This window comes from Schistocerca serialis, chromosome 2, assembly GCF_023864345.2.
Source record: "Schistocerca serialis cubense isolate TAMUIC-IGC-003099 chromosome 2, iqSchSeri2.2, whole genome shotgun sequence".
Lineage (NCBI taxonomy): Eukaryota > Metazoa > Arthropoda > Insecta > Orthoptera > Acrididae > Schistocerca > Schistocerca serialis.
Genome location: NC_064639.1, coordinates 297,636,037 through 297,655,953, shown reverse-complemented (window position 1 = coordinate 297,655,953; position 19,917 = coordinate 297,636,037). Strand labels below are relative to the sequence as shown.

The following is a 19,917-nucleotide window of genomic DNA, read 5'->3' as shown; positions in this document are numbered from 1 at the left end:
ACATCATATTTCTTGTTGTTGTCGTCAAGTTATACCAGATTTCTGTTGATATATGAACATACAGAACTTTCACCAACCTGTGTTCCAATACAATTATGTGTAAGGCACATACAGTAAATAACTATAGACGTGAATTAATAATTTAATCATTGTAGACTGAAGACACATTCAGTTGTGATGTAATGTGAAATGTGCTTATTTCTCCAACGTAGGTTACAGCTCTTTATTTTAGACTTTTAACTAAATGCTCACATTTATGTTTTGTACTTACAAACACCATGAAACTTATATTACCGAATATAAACTATAAAACTAAATTATTATTGAAGCTCCCTCATACATTAAAATGGTGTGCCAGTACAGGTCTCGAACCTGGGCTCTCTGCTTTTAGTGGGAAAGTGCTCCCTGACTGAACTATACATGCCTAGTTCTTTATCTGCCCTCACAGTTTTACTTCCACCAGAGCCTCCTTTCATTTTGTAAATTATTATTAGTTGAAATACAGAAATTAGTTGAGTAAGTCATTTAATGGCCTCACCAGATCAACTGAATTTTCATGCCAGCTAAGTAAATTGGTTTGCTCTTCCTCCAAAAGATCTTGCGGAATGCGTCCAATGTGAAAATCTTCCTGAAGTGGCTTTCCAAGAAAGAGATGAAGGTCCATTAAATACGCATATTCATCTGCAGCAACCAAGGAGTAAGCTGTTCCACTGCGACCAGCTCTTGCACAACGTCCTGTTAGTAACATAAGTATTTATCATTATTATTATTATTATTTTGCAGATAAGACTAACAAAATAACTGTAAATGATTAGTTGTTAATTAAGACATTCATTCATACATATACAGCAACACTGCATTTTTACGATCCGGCATTTTGCTTTCATTTTCGTCGGTTCCAACATAAGTCCTATTCTCTGAATACAATGCTTTCCCATTTTTAACTACTCCATGTTACAACATTTCCCACATTTGAAGTTTTCATTGACGTTATCACTACCTTAAACATTGATTTTCATGTAGTTTTTCTGCAAAAAGTGTGTCGTATTGTTGCTCAAAGTAGGCCTTGGAACAAAGCATAAAACGCAGATTGCACACAAAGTTACTGATAATGTAAAGTATTGTTAGTGCAGTACATTTGACACATCATATTAAACAGGAGATGTGGAATATGGGAAAGGTGTGATGATAAGTGAACAGCTTCACCTGGTGAAGGTGGGGCCTTTTATGTTTTGGCGTTGCAGCTTGGCGGTGGCTTGACTGTCAAGCAGCAACAGCACTCGCCAAGAATGAAAACAAAAGGCAAGAAAGTAGTGGATGTACTTTTTCATGACATGAATAGAAGTTATCTTCTTTTGCTCCAATAACAACTGCAGAATGTGAAGAAGTCAAGCCTTTCCTCGGGTACATGGGATTTCAGAGGCACTGATTAGCAGGACCTCTACTTCAAGAGAATCAAATAAGGCTATAAGGCTACTGGGGGGGGGGGGGGGGGCAAAGGGGGGGGGGGGAGGTTGAAACACACTTCTGAACATTATGGGATTTCTGGAGAAAAAGGAACTTTTAAATAAGAATCAACATGAGTTCAGAAAATGAGTTGTGGGAAACAGTTCACTTTATTCACTCCTGATAATCTGTAATTAATGGATGGAGACAGTCAGTAGATTTACTTTCGCTAGATTTCTGAAAGGAATTCAAACCTGTATCACAAGTTCAGCTGCTAACCAAACATGATCACACAGAATATATTCACACATTTGTAACTGGCTCCAAGGATGTTTACTGACAGTATGTTATAATAGAAGGATAATGTCCAACAGAAACTAAAGTCACATCAGGTGTGCTCTAAGGAAAGTTAACAGTGAACTTGTTCTCAACATATAGGAGTAATACTAAGAAGCAATGTAAAATAAGACAAAGACATAAAATTAATAGCAGGGAAGACAAATCAAAGACATGGATTTTTTGGAAAGGAAAATGCAGACATTTGTAAAGGAGACTACAAACAACATGATAATTTAGTTGTGGTCTTCAGTGCTAAGCTCTCCTTGTTAGTCTATCCTATGAAAGTCTCTTCATCTCTGCATAACTATCGCAGCCTACATCCACTTGAATCTGTTTATTGCACTCAAGCTGTGGTCTCCATCTAAAAGTTATACCCCCATCCTTCCCTCCATTTCCAAACTGACAAGAGACCAATCAAAGAAGGAAAATTAGTGGAAAAAATTTGTGTAGTCACAAATGCTAGGGAGGAGTGTCATGCACAACATACTAAAAACCTGACCTTTAGGATGTCAGCATTGGGGTGGGGGGTGGGGTGGAGGTGGGGAGAGCGTTTGTAGGGCAGTTTTTCATGTTTTTCTTGAGTAACTTGAAAACCATGACTTCTCATGAACTGTTTTCCAGTGCAAAATTAAAGTACGTAGAAATTCCTACAAAAGAGCTCCTATTAATTTTTTCCTCTAGGACTAATAGTTTCCATATAACAAGGGGTGTAAAAGCCACCATTTTTTAAAAAACAGTGTTTTAATGGTGTAAAATTAATGTTTATGCTATGAAGAACGATTTGTAGCAATCCTCGTGACACCTTGCATCTGCATCATGTAGATCACTAACAGAACAGATTTGTCTTTAAATGATATCTCCCCACTCATTCTTCTTCTCTTGTGCACTAACTAAAATTTATTATCGTAACTGAAGAATCGAACACTGTAAACCTTTCGCCACCCTTTTTTGGGCTTTTTCCTCTGTTTATCAAAAAATTCATTATCAATTACTTTTGCACAAAACACGTTAGTTTCAAAATCAAATTTCGCTTCAGCTGAACGCAATGGTTTGACTCTAGCTGATGTTGAAGGTTGTTCCTCTGAAAGAGATTCTCTTAAAAATCTTTTAATTGAATCACCTCTAGTGTACTCTTTCCTGGAAGATTCATGAACAACACCACGTCTTTTGTTTCTGCAACCTTCAGCTTTCCCATCTTTTCTCAAATAACTGGTATTTAGGAATCCATGTATTCCTTTTCTACCAACATTGCATATGTCACTGACAACATCATACTCGCAGATCAAACACTTTTCTGCCAGTGTTTACAGGAACATATTTCTTGTACCGACTCCCGTTAAATCACTGCAAATAACTAATAACTTAATAAAATGAATTCCATATATAAGACAATCTCTGCTGCAGTATTTAATAATCAATAATCTGTTTCATGCTCTTAGAGCACCATCATATAAACCGCAACAAGTAATGAAGTAATTATAACATGAAACTCTTGATTCGTGAACCTATCTAAACCATCAAATAGCAGAATAAACAAAAAGTGCAAGGTACAAACATACGTTATTAAGGTAGAGGGAACCACTGAACTCACTCAACAGTGAAGATGTTTAGTCCACTCATAACAGAACTGGACAGAAAATGCTGTGTGTAAATTGAAGAATGAGCAGGAAAAAGTCGCAACAAATGTACAGTGTGCCCAGCAATCAGTTTCCGCCTACCAGTGCACAGAGATGTACGTAGATTCTGTTTGTATCTGTAGTTCTATTAATAACTAATACTTGTATTCCATTTAGTGTTAATGCATTTGTGAAAAATTCACAATTCTAACGTGTGTCCTCATACGATGCATTTTGTAAAATATCAAAACTCTCCAGGTGTGTCTGCACACTACGTCACTAATGATTTATGAGGTGTGCTGTGTAATGGTCAGTATAACTTGGTGAAACATCCTGTAGTTGCTTCTTGCGACATAAAGGGGTAGATGGAGTGAGGACTCACTAACTCACTTTTCATTTTGCAGACACACAAGTAAGGGAAGTGCTTAACATCGTTCTGCATCGTGCATTCCATCATCTTCTACCCTCCACTGCCTCCACCCCCACCCTCGCCCGGTGCCAGCTGTCACATCCTCAGAACAAAATTTTTCCCTCAGTACTGTTCTACTGCACGTACATGCATGAGTTACAGCCATTTAATATTTAGCCCTAATCAACTTCATTTAACAGTAAACATTAATTTTATACCATTAAACACTGTTTTTATAAATTTGCTATTTTTCCACCCCTTGTAACACCGAAACTACTAGTCCTAGAGAAAAAATGAATAGGATCTTTTTTGTAGGAAATTCAGCGTACTTTAATTTTGTACTGGAAAACATTTTCGCTAGAAGCCACGGTCTTTGAGTTATACCTTTAAAGGCCACTCCCCCATCCCAACGCTCACACCCTACAGGTCAGGATTTTTAGTATGTTCTTCATGACACTCCCTCCCCAAACTACTATGAAAAAATTTGCGACTACACAAATTTTTTCCCCCAAGTGCCATTTTTTGGTCTTTGTTGACTGGGCTGCAAGCTCTTAATGCCTCAGGACATGTCCTCCTTTTAGTCTAGTTGTGACACAAATGTTATCTCTATCATATGAGCACACAAGCCACATCATCTTGGCAAGGTCCATAGTTTGTGGGGAGAAACAAGATGCTATTCCTTGTATTGTGGAGAGCAACTATAAAAATGGGTGCACTGTGCATTTTGCACAGAGACAGAGGGGGGGCAAAAAATTTGTTGTATTGCTGTAAATATTCTTCCATCAGTTCTTGTGCCGTGACAGCTGACTGGGCGCTAGCATACACATCGGTCCATAGTGAACTGCTTTCTCAGTAAAACACACACGCACACGAGCACGCACGCACACACGCACACACACACACACACACACACACACACACAATGTTTAACATTTGGTCTTTTGAACATTATGGTTTGAAAATCAAACAAATTTTTGCAGTGCTTACATCTTCAGCCTTCCACAGAAACTGAATAATTATATTTAAAGCATTTTCAGGCTTTAAAATTGTGTGACCTTAATAGGATATCGGAAATAAATCATTTAATGGGCTACTAAAAGTTACATTTTCTTTCACTGTGCAACCTGCTAAAGCATTAAGATATAGCCATTAAATTGAATGAAATATGTTTTATGACAAAATATGCATTATGACAAAACCAAAGATGGAGACTTGAGCTATTAACAATTTTTAATGCAGCTGCAGACAGTCATACAAATGATTTCATAAGTGGCTGTAATTAAAACTTACACACTACATAGTAACCAAACAATGGAAAATCCAGGATGGAATGTAACAATATTAGCCCTCTCCTTCCCCGCCCAAGCCTCCTTACCCCCACCCAGTCGCCACTCCCATCATGCGCTGGTGCTGCTGCTCACAGACTGGCTTCAGTTGCCAGAGACTGCTTTCATGCGTGTGTAGGTTGCAATTGTATGTGTGTCCTCTACTTTTGATGAAGGCCTTGCTGGCTGAAAGCTTATTTGTGACAGTCTTTCTGTTAAGCCTATCTGTGACTCAGCATCTCCGCTATATGGCAAGTAGCAATATTGATATTACATAGTCAGAAATCCATGCCTTCATCTTCGCTGTCTGACATAGATGAAGTGGTGTATTTGTCACAGTAGACAAGAAACTTAACTCCACAGAGACAGAAATTGAAGCTGCAGGTTTGGGCAAGACTCAGTATTGTAGTGTCGCGGAATAGTAAAGAGTTGGAAACGTGGAATATTGTCAAAGTTTCTTTGCCTATGCTGAGAGCCAGAGGATTGCACATGTATCAGAATGTGTCATCATGCAGGGGCAATACCCTGGTAACGCACAACAGGCGAGAGAGAACTGCTTAACACACGGGTTTGTGTTAGACGGAGACTTTCGTAGAGTGCACGACAGAGGTATAGCGTCAGCTGTACTGCATTTCACAACTTCGCGTAAGTCTGCCACGACAACACGTAACTCTGTTGCAAGAACACCTAAGGGATGAGTACGACAGATGAATCAGCAGTATAAGTGGAACGAATGTGGTCATTACAAACGACCATGACATCAGGACGTCGCTCGTGCTTCCTTTAAATATGCCAGCTTTGATAGCAACAAAGCGCTCATCTCAGTGATAGAGATGTTAATCTTTATTAAGGAGGTGTTGCAGTAAGAGCGGCCCATCCAGCAGCAGACGTGAGGGGACAGTACCAGCTCTGGTCCTCTCTGCTGCCGCTGTCAATCATCAACCCAGGATTAGCAGACATAGCGGCAGACTCGCTCGCCGCCAATGCTGACCACATCAGAGAGCCGTTGTCGAGATCGTGCGGGGCCTAGGCCCTGTGCATCCGCCATCACAACCGAGTGAGCCGATGTGGCGCTGGGGGACTGCAGCCTGTTCTGCCCGTCCACCGTGGACGAGCCACCAGGAGGAGCAGAAGGGAAGAAGACGGGGTGGGATAGAGTACACTCTGCACTACAAGAACGCTTCTCGTGCCGACAGCACCAGGACTCCAACCCGGAGCCTTCACGTGCAGCTGCTTGCTGTCTGCCGCCGAGCCGGCCGCCGCCAACCACGGGCGGCTGAAGTAAGGGCATTCCTCCGCTACGTCACAGCACGTGGCGCTGCGCTAGCAAGACTGGTGCGGCCCGGATCTGGTGTCATCGCTACGAGTCAGCGAGGACTCGGGGAAGGTCGTTGATATCACCAAGCCACATTGTACTCAGCAGGAATAAAGTTGTTATGACTTAATAACCACTACACGCCACTTTGGCGTTTCTGACGCTTCTACAGCCATTTCCTAGCATCCTGACAACTGGAGAGGTCGCCACTCGGCCATCCAGTCCACCATAGGTGACTGGGACCACCGGGGTGCCTACAGATTTGGTGTCAGAAGTGGTCGCGCCCTCCGCCTATAGAGAGGAATTGTTACCGTTGTGGGAGGAAAGGCCACGGGAAGGCTCAATGCAGACAGCCGCAGTGATATGCTTGTAAATACTACGGTCACAAGGTGAATGAGTGTTATAGCAAGCAGAATGGTAACGGGAATAAGCAGGAAAAAGCGTTAAACGGGAACGGGAGTGTTTCGTCTGTCGGAAAACATTCCCGGTAAGCAGAAGTACGCTGAAAACTAGTACAGAGACGGATTGTTGCTTGATGGGTGTTGTAAGGAATAACAGATGTAAGTTTTTGATTGATACAGGGGCACATGTATCTGTTGCTAGTCTAGACCTTGTGGGTAGAAGAAGACTAGGTACTCCTAGGTATAGATTACGTGGAGTAGGGAATAATGAGTTGCAATCATTGGGTACAACACAGCTCATTTTTAAGATTGGAACAGTAGGGTTTGGAGAGGAAATGGAAGTGTTGCCAACTGTGGGACAAGGGTATTCTGTGATTCTAGGACTGGACTTTCTCAATATACACCATGCCAAAATTAATCTTTCACAGCGTACAGTTGAACTTAGTGGGGACTTGTTTTCAATGGGTACAACAGCTACGTCGCGAGGTGCATCCGTTGCTAAGATGTCACCAATTGAACTGCGTACAAGGGCATTAAAGATTATTACGCATGTCAAAGTGCCTTCGGGTACAGGGAAGTTAGTTTGGTTGTCAGTAGGTACCGATGTACCACAGCAGAAACTATGTGTGGTGGAGCCACTGCAGAGCAATGAAGCATTGGATGAAATGTATTGTTTTATTAGGAGGAGCGTTGCGCACGTAACGGATATAAATGGGGAACTGATGATTCCGGTCAGTGTAGATAATTTTGGGGCAGATGAAGTGGATCTCCCAAAGGGTTTAGTGGTAGCGAGTTTGGAAATACTCGACGATGAGGATATAGGTGAATTCCAAGGTGATTATAACGTCAAGCAAACCGTCAAGGCATCTGTACTACGTGATAAGATTCGTCATTTGGAGAATGGTGATCGGAAAGCTATGGAAGCTTTGTTATTAGAGCATTTAGATTTGTTTAATTCAGAAGGTCCATTACCAGCAACTCCTATTACACAGCACCGTATACCGACTGGCGATAGTCCATCGGTCTATAGAAAACCATACAGGATAGCGAAACACCTACAACCACTAGTGGAAGAATTTATTAATCAACAGCTAAGGGACAGTATTATAGAGAACAGTGAAAGCCTGTGGTCTGCAACATAGTGGTAGTTCCTAAGAAGTCATTGGACAGTACTAAAAAGTATAGGTCTTGTTGTGACTATCGTTTTTTGAACGCACGAACTGTAACACATGCGTATCCAATATCGAACATCACGGAATCATTGGACAACCTAGGTCGGTGTAAATATTTTTCAACATTAGATCGCAAGAGTGGATACCATCAGATAGAAGTAAGTCCCAAGGATAGACCGAAGATGGCCTTTACAACAAGTCTTGGTCACTTTCAGTATTGCAGAATGCCATTTGGGTTGAAAAACTCTCCTGCTACTTTCTAGCGTCTGTTAGATGGTGTGCTTCAGGGACTGAAACCGAAGACTGCTATGGTATACCTCGATGATATTGTTACTTTTACGCGTAATATATAAGAGCATGTGGAGCGATTGAACAAAGTATTTAGTAGGCTAAGAGCGGCAAATCTTATGCTTAATGCCGAGAAATGTCACTTTGCTCAGATGCAAGTGACTTATCTTGGGCATATTATCAGTCAGGATGGTGTAAGAACTAATCCTCGTCTAACGTCGGCTGTGCGTGATTTTCCAGTACCACAGACCACTAAACAAGTTTAGCAATATGTTGGTTTATGTAATTACTACAGACGATACGTAAAGGGGTTCGCTGAAATGGACAGCACAGTGTCAGGAGGCATTCGAGAAGCTCAAACAGATACTAACATCAGACCCAGTGTTGATACTTCCTGATTTCGAACAAGAGTTCATACTATCTTGTGATGCTAGTAATATTGCTGTAGGTTGTATTCTTTCTCAGAGGGTTAATGGACAGGAACATCCAGTGGCTTATGCTTCCAGGCAACTAAATAAGGCAGAGAAGAATTATTGAACTACAGAGAAAGAAATGTTAGCAGTGATTTACAGTATCTCGTATTTTCGCTGTTATTTATATGGGCGTGAGTTCAAGGTGATTACAGATCACGCAGCATTGAAGTGGTTGTTGGGGTTGAAAGATTCTTCGAGTCGTTTAACGAGATGGGCACTGAAACTAAGTGAATTTGACTACGAGGTAATTCACAAACCAGGGGTAAAACATATGAATGCAGATGCGCTTAGTAGAAAAATAGCAGCTGTACAAGTTGTGGGCGTAAGTGAGAAGGAGTGGATAAAGGCACAAGCCACAGACAGAGAGTGTCAATTGTTCCGAACGCAATCGCAGTTTGAAATGCAGGATGGGTTGCTTTGCAGGAAGATGAAGTGCGGACTACGCGTCTTAGTACCGGAGTCGCTGAGAGAAAAAGTGTTGAAACTAGCGCACGACCATGTGTTGTCGGATCATGGTGGTAAAAGAACGACTGATAGATGGGTAGCTGAAAGGTTTTGGTGGAAGATATGTCGCAATGATGTAGAGCAGTATGTGCAAAATTGTATACCGTGTGCACAGAGAGCAGATGTAAGTCATCAGAAAATTCAGTTACAGAGACTACCTGAAGCGGATCGTCCGCTCGCTTTCATAGGATTAGACGTAATCGGGGCTTTTAACAAGACCCAAGTGGGTAACCGATACGTATTAACAATATTAGATCATTTTTCCCAATACCTGGTAATGGTAGCTATTCCAGATCAGAAGGCAAGCACTGTTGCGCAAGCCTTAGTAAATAACTGGTTGCTGAAGTATGGTGTGCCTGATACTACAATTACAGATCAGGGTAGTAATTTTATCGGAGCTGATGAAGCAGTTATGCCGTTTATTGAAAGTTAAGAAATTGTGGACAAGCCCATTTCATCCTCAGTCGAATGGACGAACAGAACAGGTTCATAGGATGTTAGTTAAGATGGTGATGGTGGTGGTGGTGGTGGTGGTGGCGGTGGTTATTGTTTAACGTCCTGTCGACAACGAGGTCATTAGAGACGGAGCGCAAGCTTGGGTTAGGGAAGGATTGGGAAGGAAATCGGCGTGCCCTTTCAAAGGAACCATCCTGGCATTTGCGTGAAACGATTTAGGGAAATCACGGAAAACCTAAATCAGGATGGCTGGAGACGGGATTGAACCGTTGTCCTCCTGAATGCGAGTCCAGTGTGCTAACCACTGCGCCACCTCGCTTGGTGTTAGTTAAGATGATTAGTCATTATGTAAATTCAGAACACACGGATTGGGACGTGTATTTAAATCTGTTGACAAGCGCATATAACGCGAAAGTTCATACAGGAACGGGGCTCTCTCCGTATGAGGTAATTTATGGTCGGAAAATGCCATCACCATTTGATGTGCCCAAACCTCAGGTAGGTTCACAGGATGAGTCAGTGAAGAATTTCGCCAAGATATTGAGAGAGATTTGGCAAAGGGTACAGCGTGCTGATACTAAAGCTTTGGAGAAACAAGAGACTATTGGGCAAAGAACAGGTAAACTGCTGCGATACAGAATTGGTCAATGGGTATTGTTGGCTAATCCTTATGTTCCAAAGGGTAAAACGAAGAAGTTTCTGACGAAATATTCTGGACCGTATCAGGTAAATGAAATAGTGTCTCCAGTGAACGTGAGGTTTCGGTTACCAACCAAGTCGTCAGTAGTTCATGTAAGTAGGATTAAGCCGTTTAAGGGTGCAGTGGATGCGTTACCGCAGATTCCTCCAGCAGTAACAAAGGGTGTGAGGGTACCGAAGCTAAAAGAACAGCAGAGGAATGTTCCTTACGCACTTAGGTCTAGGGATAAGTAGATTAAGTGTCCTCGGGGAGGAACATGTATTTATTGTTATTAGGTAATAGGGTATGTGTAGTTTTTACTTGTCATTTGTGTGTTTTAGACGTGGTAAGGAAGGGAGCGATTGACATGGCTTCCTATTCCTTCAGGTGCCATGCCAGGTTGTGGCCCGGGAAACTTTTGGTCAGTCTGGTACTGCTACACTGTTGCAGAAAGTTGGGAAGGGGGTGCAAGTGCAAACTCGGGAATTGTTGTTAGTGTCAAGATGCAGGAGTGCTCATGTGGTAATGTCTACAGAAGATTTGACAGACTGTTTCAGGGAAAGTGTTTTTATTTGTCCAGCAAAGGAGGTGGCAACCCACAATCATTCGTGTGAGGTGCAGTTGTTCTTGGGGAATATGGGAACCTTAGAATGCGAAAAGAAGGTGCTACTTCCGAGACCGAAATTTCAGAAAGTTGGGGAACATTGGATTTACACTGTGTTCGAACTATAGACCGTAGTGGCCACTTGTTACAGAAATGGTACACTGATAGATATATCAAAGCTTGAATTGCAGGGCAGTGTGTTATTGATTAATGGCACTAATGTGAAATAATGGGGAAGCATTTTCACCTACCAGCTACTTTCACAGGTACAACAATGATTAACGTGACACACCCTATCTTGTATTATCCAGAGGAACCACCACATATATTGCCTCGCCAGAACCTAACGTTTATTAACGAGTCCTTGGATCCCACATTGCTACAATCTTTAAATAGCCTGATTATCACAGAAAAAGAGCAGATCTCAGTTAATCAACTACTGCAGCACATGCAGCAATATCGGGAGAAACGTAAGCAAAACACAATTATATTTGGTGTGTCAACGACTAGCATAATCTTGGTTCTAGTGTTTGTTTGTGCAACTTACTTTTGTATACGGAAAAATATGTCTCGTCCTGAAATAACAACCGTACATCAAATACCTATGGGATGGATCGGGATTAGTGGAACGTAATATAAATAGATAACCAATGACAAGATTGGAATCAGTATTAAGTGTAAACAGATTATTAGCGGATAAGAAAAGTTTGACAGTGTTGAAGGAGTAGTTGTAAGATACCTGTAGAGTGTAAGGAAGTATGGCGTGCACAACCAGTAAGTCCAGAATCATAAAATTCAGGACGAATTTTCTTAAAGGATGGGGGATGTGTAGTGTCGCGGAATAGTAAAGAGTTGGAAACATGGAATATTGTCAAAGTTTTGTTGTCTATGCCGAGAGCCAGAGGATTGCGCATATATCGGAATGTGTCGTCACGCAGGGGCAATGGCCTGGTCACGCACAACAGGCGAGAGAGAACTGCTTAACACACGGGTTTGTGTTGGACGGACTTTTTTAGAGTGCATGACAGAGGTATAGCATCAGCTGTACTGCATTTCACAACTTCGCGTAAGTCTGCTGCAACAACACGTAACTCTGTCGCAAGAACACCTAAGGGGCGAGTACGACAGATGAATCAGCAGTATAAGTGGAACGAATGCGGTCATTACAAACGACCATGACGTCAGGACGTCGCTCGTGCTTCCTTTAAATATGCCAGCTTTGATAGCAACAAGGCACTCACACTCGCACTCGCAGTTAAGACTTGCAGTTAGATGTGTATTGGGTCGCTGCGTAGTGCTCAGCTCGGTGATAGAGATGTTAATCTTTATTAAGGAGATGTTGCAGTAAGGGCGGCCCATCCAGCAGCAGACGTGAGGGGACAGTACCAGCTCTGGTCCTCTCTGCTGCCGCTGTCAATCATCAACCCAGGATTAGCAGACATAGCGGCAGACTCGCTCGCCACCAATGCTGACCACATCAGAGAGCCGTCGTCGAGACCGTGCGGGGCCTAGGCCCTGTGAATCCGCCGTCACAACCGGGTGAGCCGATGACGCTGGGGGACTGCAGCCTGTTCCGCCCGTCCACCGCGGACAAGCCACCAGGAGGAGCAGAAGGGAAGAAGACGGGGTGGGATAGAGTACACTCCGCACTACGAGAACGCTTCTCGTGCCAACAGAACCAGGACTCCAACCTGGAGCCATCACGCACAGCTGCTTGCTGTCCGCCGCCGAGCCGGGCGCCGTCAGCCACGCGTGGCCGAAGTAAGGGCATTCCTCCGCTATGCCACAGCATGTGGCGCTGCACTAGCAAGACTGGTGCAGCCCGGATCTGGTGTCATCGCTACGAATCAGCGAGGACTCGGGGAGGGTCGTTGATATCACCAAGCCACATTGTACTCGGCAGGAAAAAAGTTGTTACGACTTAATAATGTTTCTTTGGTGTTTCTGACACTTCTACAGCCATTTCCTAGCATCCTGACAACTGGAGAGGTCACCACTCGGCCATCCAGTCCACCGTAGGCGACCGGGACCACCAGGGTGCCTACAGTATCATGGGTGGGCATAAAATAATTGATCCTTCTATTGCCCACCAGATTGACCTCCTGATGTAACCGAAAACTTTACAGAAAACCTCAGTTCATTTGTACATAAGTTTTCCAGTCATATTGTAATCATTAGTGGCGACTTCAATCATCCAACAATTAATTGGGAAAATAACTATTTTGTTAGTGGTGGGTGTCATAAGACAACCTGTGAAACATTACTAAATGCCTTCTCTGAAAACTACCTAGTACAGATAGCTCAGAACCCCACTCAGGATAGAAATATATTGGATCTAATGGCAACAAATAGACCTGACCTCTTTTGAGGATGTCCACATCAAAATTAGTATCAGTGACCATGACGCAGTTGTGACAACAATGATTAGAAAAGTACAAAGGCCAACTGAAAAGATACAAACGTTCGGTAAACTAGAACAAATATCAGTAGTGTCATACCTCAATGAGGAACTTGAAACTTTCAGCACAGGTCAGGAGCATATAGGGAACTATGGCCCAAGTTTAAAAGAATAGTTGATGATGCCCTGGATAGATATTTACCCAGTAGAACAATCTGTAATGGGAGGGAACCTCCATGGTCTACGGTCACTATAAAAAAATTTCTAAAGAAACAAAGATTACCATGTAACGGGTGTAAAATAAAGCATAGGGCCACAAACAGAGAGATGCTGAATGAAACATTTGGCTGCCAAGAGAGCAACATGATGCCTTCAATGACTGCCATAGCTGAATATTTTCAAATAATCTTTCACAGAACTCAAAGAAATTCTGGTTGTATGTAAAGGCTGTTAGCATCCAGTCCCTAGGAAATGAGACAGGAACTGAAATTGAGGACAGCAAAGCAAAAGCTGAAATGCTTAATTCATTTTCAAATGTTCCTTTACAAAGGAAAACCCAGGACAACTGCCCAATTTAATAACTGTAACACTGAAAAGATGAATGAAACAAATATTAGTGTCAGTGGTGTTGAGAAACAGTTTAAATCATTACACCTGAACAAAGCTCCAGGGTCTGATGAAACTCCTATCGGATTCTATAATGAACTTGTGGCTGAATTAGCCCCTCTTCTAAATATCGTCTATTGTAAAACCCTCTAACAAAAAACCGTGCCCAGTGCATGGAAAAATAGCACAAGTCATACCCATCTACAAGAAGGATAGAAGTGATAAACAAAACTACAGTCCAGTATCCTTTACATCGATTTGTTGTAGAATCTTGGAACATTTTCTGAGCTCAAACATAACGAGGTAACAGAATGACTTCCTCAATGCCATCCAGCATGTATTCCGGAAACATCGATCATGTGAAACCTAAATCGCACTTTTCTTACAAGACATACTGAAAGCTTTGGATCAAGGCAATCAGGTAGATGCAGTATTTCTTGATTTCAGAAAAGCACTTGACTAAGTACCACACTTACGCTTACTGTCAAGAGCGCAATCATAAGGGGTATCAAGTGAAATTTGTGGCTAGACTGAGGACTTTTTGGCAGGGAGGACGCAGCATGTTATCTTGGATGGAGAGATATCGTCAGATGTAGAAGTAACTTCGAGTGTACCCCAGAGAAGTGGGTTGGGTCCCTTGCTGTTCATGTTTTATATTAATTACCTTGCAGACAATATTAATAGTAATGTAAGGCTCTTTGCAGATGATGCAGTTGTCTATAATGAAGTATTATCTGAAAGAAGCTGCATAAATATTCAGTCAGATCTTGATAAGCTCTCAAAGTGCTGCAGAGATTAGCAACTTGCTTTAAATGTTCAGAAATGTCAAATTTTGCACTTCACAAAATGAAAAAACATAGTATCCTATGACTATAATATCAATGAGTCACTGCTGGAATCAACCAACTCATACAAATACCTGGTTGTAACATTTTGTAGGAATATGAAATGGAATGACCACATAGGTTCAGTCAAGGGTAAAGCAGGCGGTAGGCTTTGGTTCATTGGTGGAATACTGGGGAAGTGCAATCAGTCTACAAAGAAGATTGCTTACAAATCACACGTGTGACCCATCCTACAATATTGCTCAAGTGTGTGGGACACATACCAAATAGGACTAACAGGGGATATTGAACATGTAGAGTGTAGGGCAGCTTGAATGGTCACGGGTTTGTTTAATCCGTGCGAGAGAGTCTCAGAGATACTGAAATAACAGAACTGGAAGACTCTCGAAGATAGACATAAACTATCCTCAGAAAGTCTATTCAAGTTTCACGAACCGGCTTTCAATGATGACTCTAGGCATATACTACAACCTCCTACATATATCTCAAATGGGAATCATGAGAACAAGACTAGAATAATAACTGCATGCAGAGAGACATTTAATCATTCTTCTGCACTCCATTCGAAATGAAGGGGGAAGAAACTCTAATGACTGGTGCAATGGGACGTACCCTCTGTCATGTACCTCATGATGATTTGCAGAGTACAGATGTAGATGACTATCTTTGAGCAAGATTTATAACAGAAGGTTCCATAATACTGTCCCTGCCAATTTGTCTGTGGTAATCTTCATTCTGAAGTTTCTCTGTGTGTCTTACACAGCTGCCCAAGTGGATGTTTAAATTCTGTCTATTACCTCGTGTTTAAGTCTCTCAACATCTGCTGTTTTAAACATATTGTTCTTTTCCATAATACGTGTGTTCATGTAAACCCATACCAGCATGACTGGACAGTAATAACAATAATATGGGGTCAATCTAACAATACGGTGTCAACACTGCTTTGCAATTTTGTCTATCCCATAAAGTCTGTATGCAGGCTTGTGGGCACTGACAAGAACCAGCAATTCTGCTATGGTATGTGACAAAACTTAAAGTATTCCATTAGATGATATCCACACAATACTGAATGCATGGCTGGAGCTTCATTCACTTGCACTGAGTATATGCTTGCAATATCCATGACAATAACCGAACATGCAGGGATATACGGCAACAATTGTTCTTTAAACCACAGTTTCAAGAACTTTGCATCATTTCAGAATGGTAATCTTGAGAATTCTTAGACTCTGATGCCTTAAAAATCAACATTCAGTTTCTGCTGTTCCCAGGTGAAGAACTGTAATTCTATAATCTGCACCAACTGGAACTTTTTATCCAACGTCCCAATTGCTTATCTTCCAGCAGACAGCCCTAGCATGCTTTTGACTGACGGAAGTATCATCTACATAATAAATCTGAGACATGCTAAATTGTCTGATCTCCTGCACTGATTAGTAATTTCCTCCTGTCATTCATTTTCTGATATCTGAACCCTATGTCTTTCTGTATCCTCAATATGGTCCATTCGCTTCCATTAAAAATTTCAGCTTCCTTAATGTGCGAAGCTAATTTTTCTGCTGTTAGATATTCCCCTTTAGCATACATGCTGAATACTATGGGCCGCAAAAAGTGTTTTGCAATATCTACTAGCTTACCCACTTCTTTTTTTCGGTTGCGTTGCTTGCCTGATGACATCAAAACAGGTGAGCCATAGGCTTGCATAGATGCCGTAACTTCACTGGATATCCTCTGAATGGTCTTCACAATCCAGTACCGCACATTTCAGCTAGTTGCTCCTGGAATTTGGCAACCGAGTGACACATGTCTTGGGCTTGTGTGCCTTCAGCAGAAGACTGTCTTTTAAAGTAAAGACACAAAACACTATTCCTCTTGCTTTAGGCAGCACTTGGCATGATTGCTTACCATCACTCATAATTAACATTATGACGGCAAAATAATCACCAAGTACAGAACACTATGACGGAAAACACCACTAAACTTTATGAATACAGCATGATGCACAAGAAATGTAGACAAAATGTCCTGAGGCACGACTGGCTGTGAGTCACTTGGCACACACCCACACGTTTCTGCGCATCGGACCTTGTACAGCCTCCGTAGCTGCACTCCACTCTAAATTCTGAGTACTTGTCCAGTATTTAGAGTCCTTACCTAGTAGGCATGACAGCAGATATCAACTAATAGTGTCTGCAAAGAACAGACTAGCATGGGGAGCTGCAGAAAAGATTATTTGGACTGAACACTGCAGCAATTACAGTTCTGTAAAACCCATGCTGCAATGTAACGAGACACTTAGAAAACTTAAGCGGAAATCTTTGAATGAGAAGTGACAATTTTTCTCACAAAACCAGCATTTCAGAAAGTCTACAAAACAATCCTGTTACCTCCATCACATATGTGCTGTACGGTTCATAAGAAAAGACAATATTATCCGATTCATATGTGAATTGAACAGGACAAAATTGCACTAATATTGGCATGAAGTACCATCTGCTATGCAACATACAATGGCTTGTTGAGTAAACATGTAGATATGGGATTCAAACTTGAGAACTTCCACAGATTCTCTCCATTCACTCACTACTGCGACATATCTATAGATAATTGAGGTTTACTCCATTTGCACAAAAAATGCTGCACCTTCTTGGAATGGATTTTAGGGCATGAATTTGTTCATTTTTATGCAAAGAAAGACAGCCACATCTAGCCTTTTCTTAGAGGAAGTTGAAACACCGATATGATGCAATTAATTTATACAACACTTGACTGCACGTGATTTATCTCAGACAGTGTTTGCTATGTTAAGTGCGAGTTGCTGGACAACAAAATTGCAGTAGCATTAAGGACTTGTCAAAAAATATAAAATGTACAAAATATATAATTAGCAAAACGAACAATTTCAATCACAAACTTGACAGGGAATGGAAACTTTTATAAATCTTAATTGGCAACCTTGCAAAGAATGTTAAGTCATTTGCCCAGTTAACGGTTAGGTAAAGATAGTGTCCAAGTTCTTATTTACGAAGCAATGCCTCTTCCACGCATGCTTTTGAAGAACAGTGTTCCGAAATCATATTTTCACTTTTGGAAGGAGTTCAACCATCAGAAATTTCTTGGATGAACAAGTGGTTGCAATGAGCATATCAATTTTAAAATGTGAACATAAAGTTTTAAAGTAAACAATGCAAAATCCAGGATCAAACATTGTCGTTATGAAAAGGACTGATCACTATCCCCCATATAGTGGAGATGCTGAGTCACAGACAAGCACAACAAAAAGACTGCTAAACAAGCACACTTCTGGCCAAAAGGCATTCTTCTGAAGTAGACAACACACACACACACACACACACACACACACACACACACACACACACACGAGCACTGTCTCTGACTGGCAGTCGTGGACATGTGTGTGCACACGCACTCTGTCTACTTCAGAAGAAGGTCTTTTGGCCAAAAGCTTATACTTCTTTAAAGTCTTTTTGTTGTGCCTGTCTGCGACTCCACATCTCCAATATATGGTTAGTAGCAATCTATTCTTTTCATAATATTGTCAACGTTTAAAAGTAGCAGTAAAAACATAGCAATGAGAGTCGCTCTAGGCATCCAGCAGCACTTTCAACTTTGGTGTTGCAGACCAATATTGTTCATTTATTGAAGATAACCTATGACTTACCGTTGAACAAATTGCTGGAAAATGTCAAGTAGGTGTTGGCACAACTCATTCCCCCATTCAAAACAAACTACCATTAGACTTGGGCTTTTGCACCAAGCTCAAAAATCGTTTCAAGTCCAAAGGGGACGCTTTTTTGAACAGGATTGTAACACACAATGAAACTTGGATACATAATTTCATTAGTTAAGTTTATGTAAGCACGAAAACATTCAGTGGAAACACAATGGATAAGCTTTCCATAAGAGATTGAAAACACAATCATCAGCTGGTAAGATCATGTTAACTGTCTTTAGGAGTGTCTATGATCCAATTTCCTATGATTCTTTGGAGGAACAACACACTGTCAACAGCTTATACCAATCACGCATGACTGCGAACAAAGTCAAGCCCGCACTTAAAAGGAAACATGTGAGATAGCAAAGGAAAGGTATGCTGCTTCTTCCGGACAATACCAGACCTACTACCGCACAAATGATGCAGGTAACTTCAAAAAGTGGGTTGGGAGCTCCTAGCTCATCCATCTTACAATTCTGACCTTGCCCGTTTGGATTTTTACCTGTTTGGTCCAATGAAAAGAACTTTGCGTAGCATCAAGTTTAATGACAATGAAGAGCAAAAGAACGAAATACAAAACTAGATTCATGATTAAGGCAAGGAATTCTTCACTGAGAGACTGAGAGGCTAAGACGACACTCAAGATGATGAGCTAAGTTCATAGAAGTTGGTCGTGGATGGAAAAACAGATACTAAGCAGTACTGATTTAATAAACCATTTTTAATGTGAATCTATTTTTCTGTTTAATTACTGAATGACCCTTGTGGTAGCAAATGTTTTGTACAATTATAGTGAGTCAATAATTCTGAGCCACAATAACAAAACTGTATTCATTTAAGACGCCAAAGTCATTTCCATATTTCAGTGCATTGGGGTCCTGCACTCCAGCAAAAGATCTATGAAACATATCATACTAAGAATCTCATCTAAATCCCAGCACAGGTGGATTTTTCTCCTGTAATCAAGACATTTGCCATACATGTTGCAGATTAGACGTGTATGACCTACAGTCAGCACTGGTGCAAGAGTCTTCCCTGGCAGTATGTACCAGTGTGTACACATGCATACCCACCCCATAAAAGAACACAAGTATAAGAGCCTTGCCACTAGTTCCACTTCCTACGAATGTACTTGTAAAAATCGACTACTTGACCTCTCAACTTTTTTGCTTATTGCTTGAATTATCTGTGCAGATTGACACTTCAAAATGTATTTCTTAATAGCACTGGATTGATTACTGACACAAACTTGATATTTTAGTATTTTAACATACCGAGAAAAACTTATAGTATCAAAAAGAATGT

The 19,917-nt window shown here is 41.3% G+C and overlaps 1 protein-coding gene across 1 annotated transcript in view; it reads right to left on the bottom strand.

The window, feature by feature from the left end:
- The window catches only part of LOC126457065 (ATP-dependent RNA helicase DDX54), a 129,242-nt gene that overhangs the window by 50,389 nt on the left and 58,936 nt on the right, over positions 1-19,917 (bottom strand). The window contains exon 8 of the mRNA XM_050093064.1: positions 539-735. Coding sequence (XP_049949021.1) covers positions 539-735 — 197 coding nt within the window. The remainder of the gene's footprint in view (positions 1-538; positions 736-19,917) is intronic.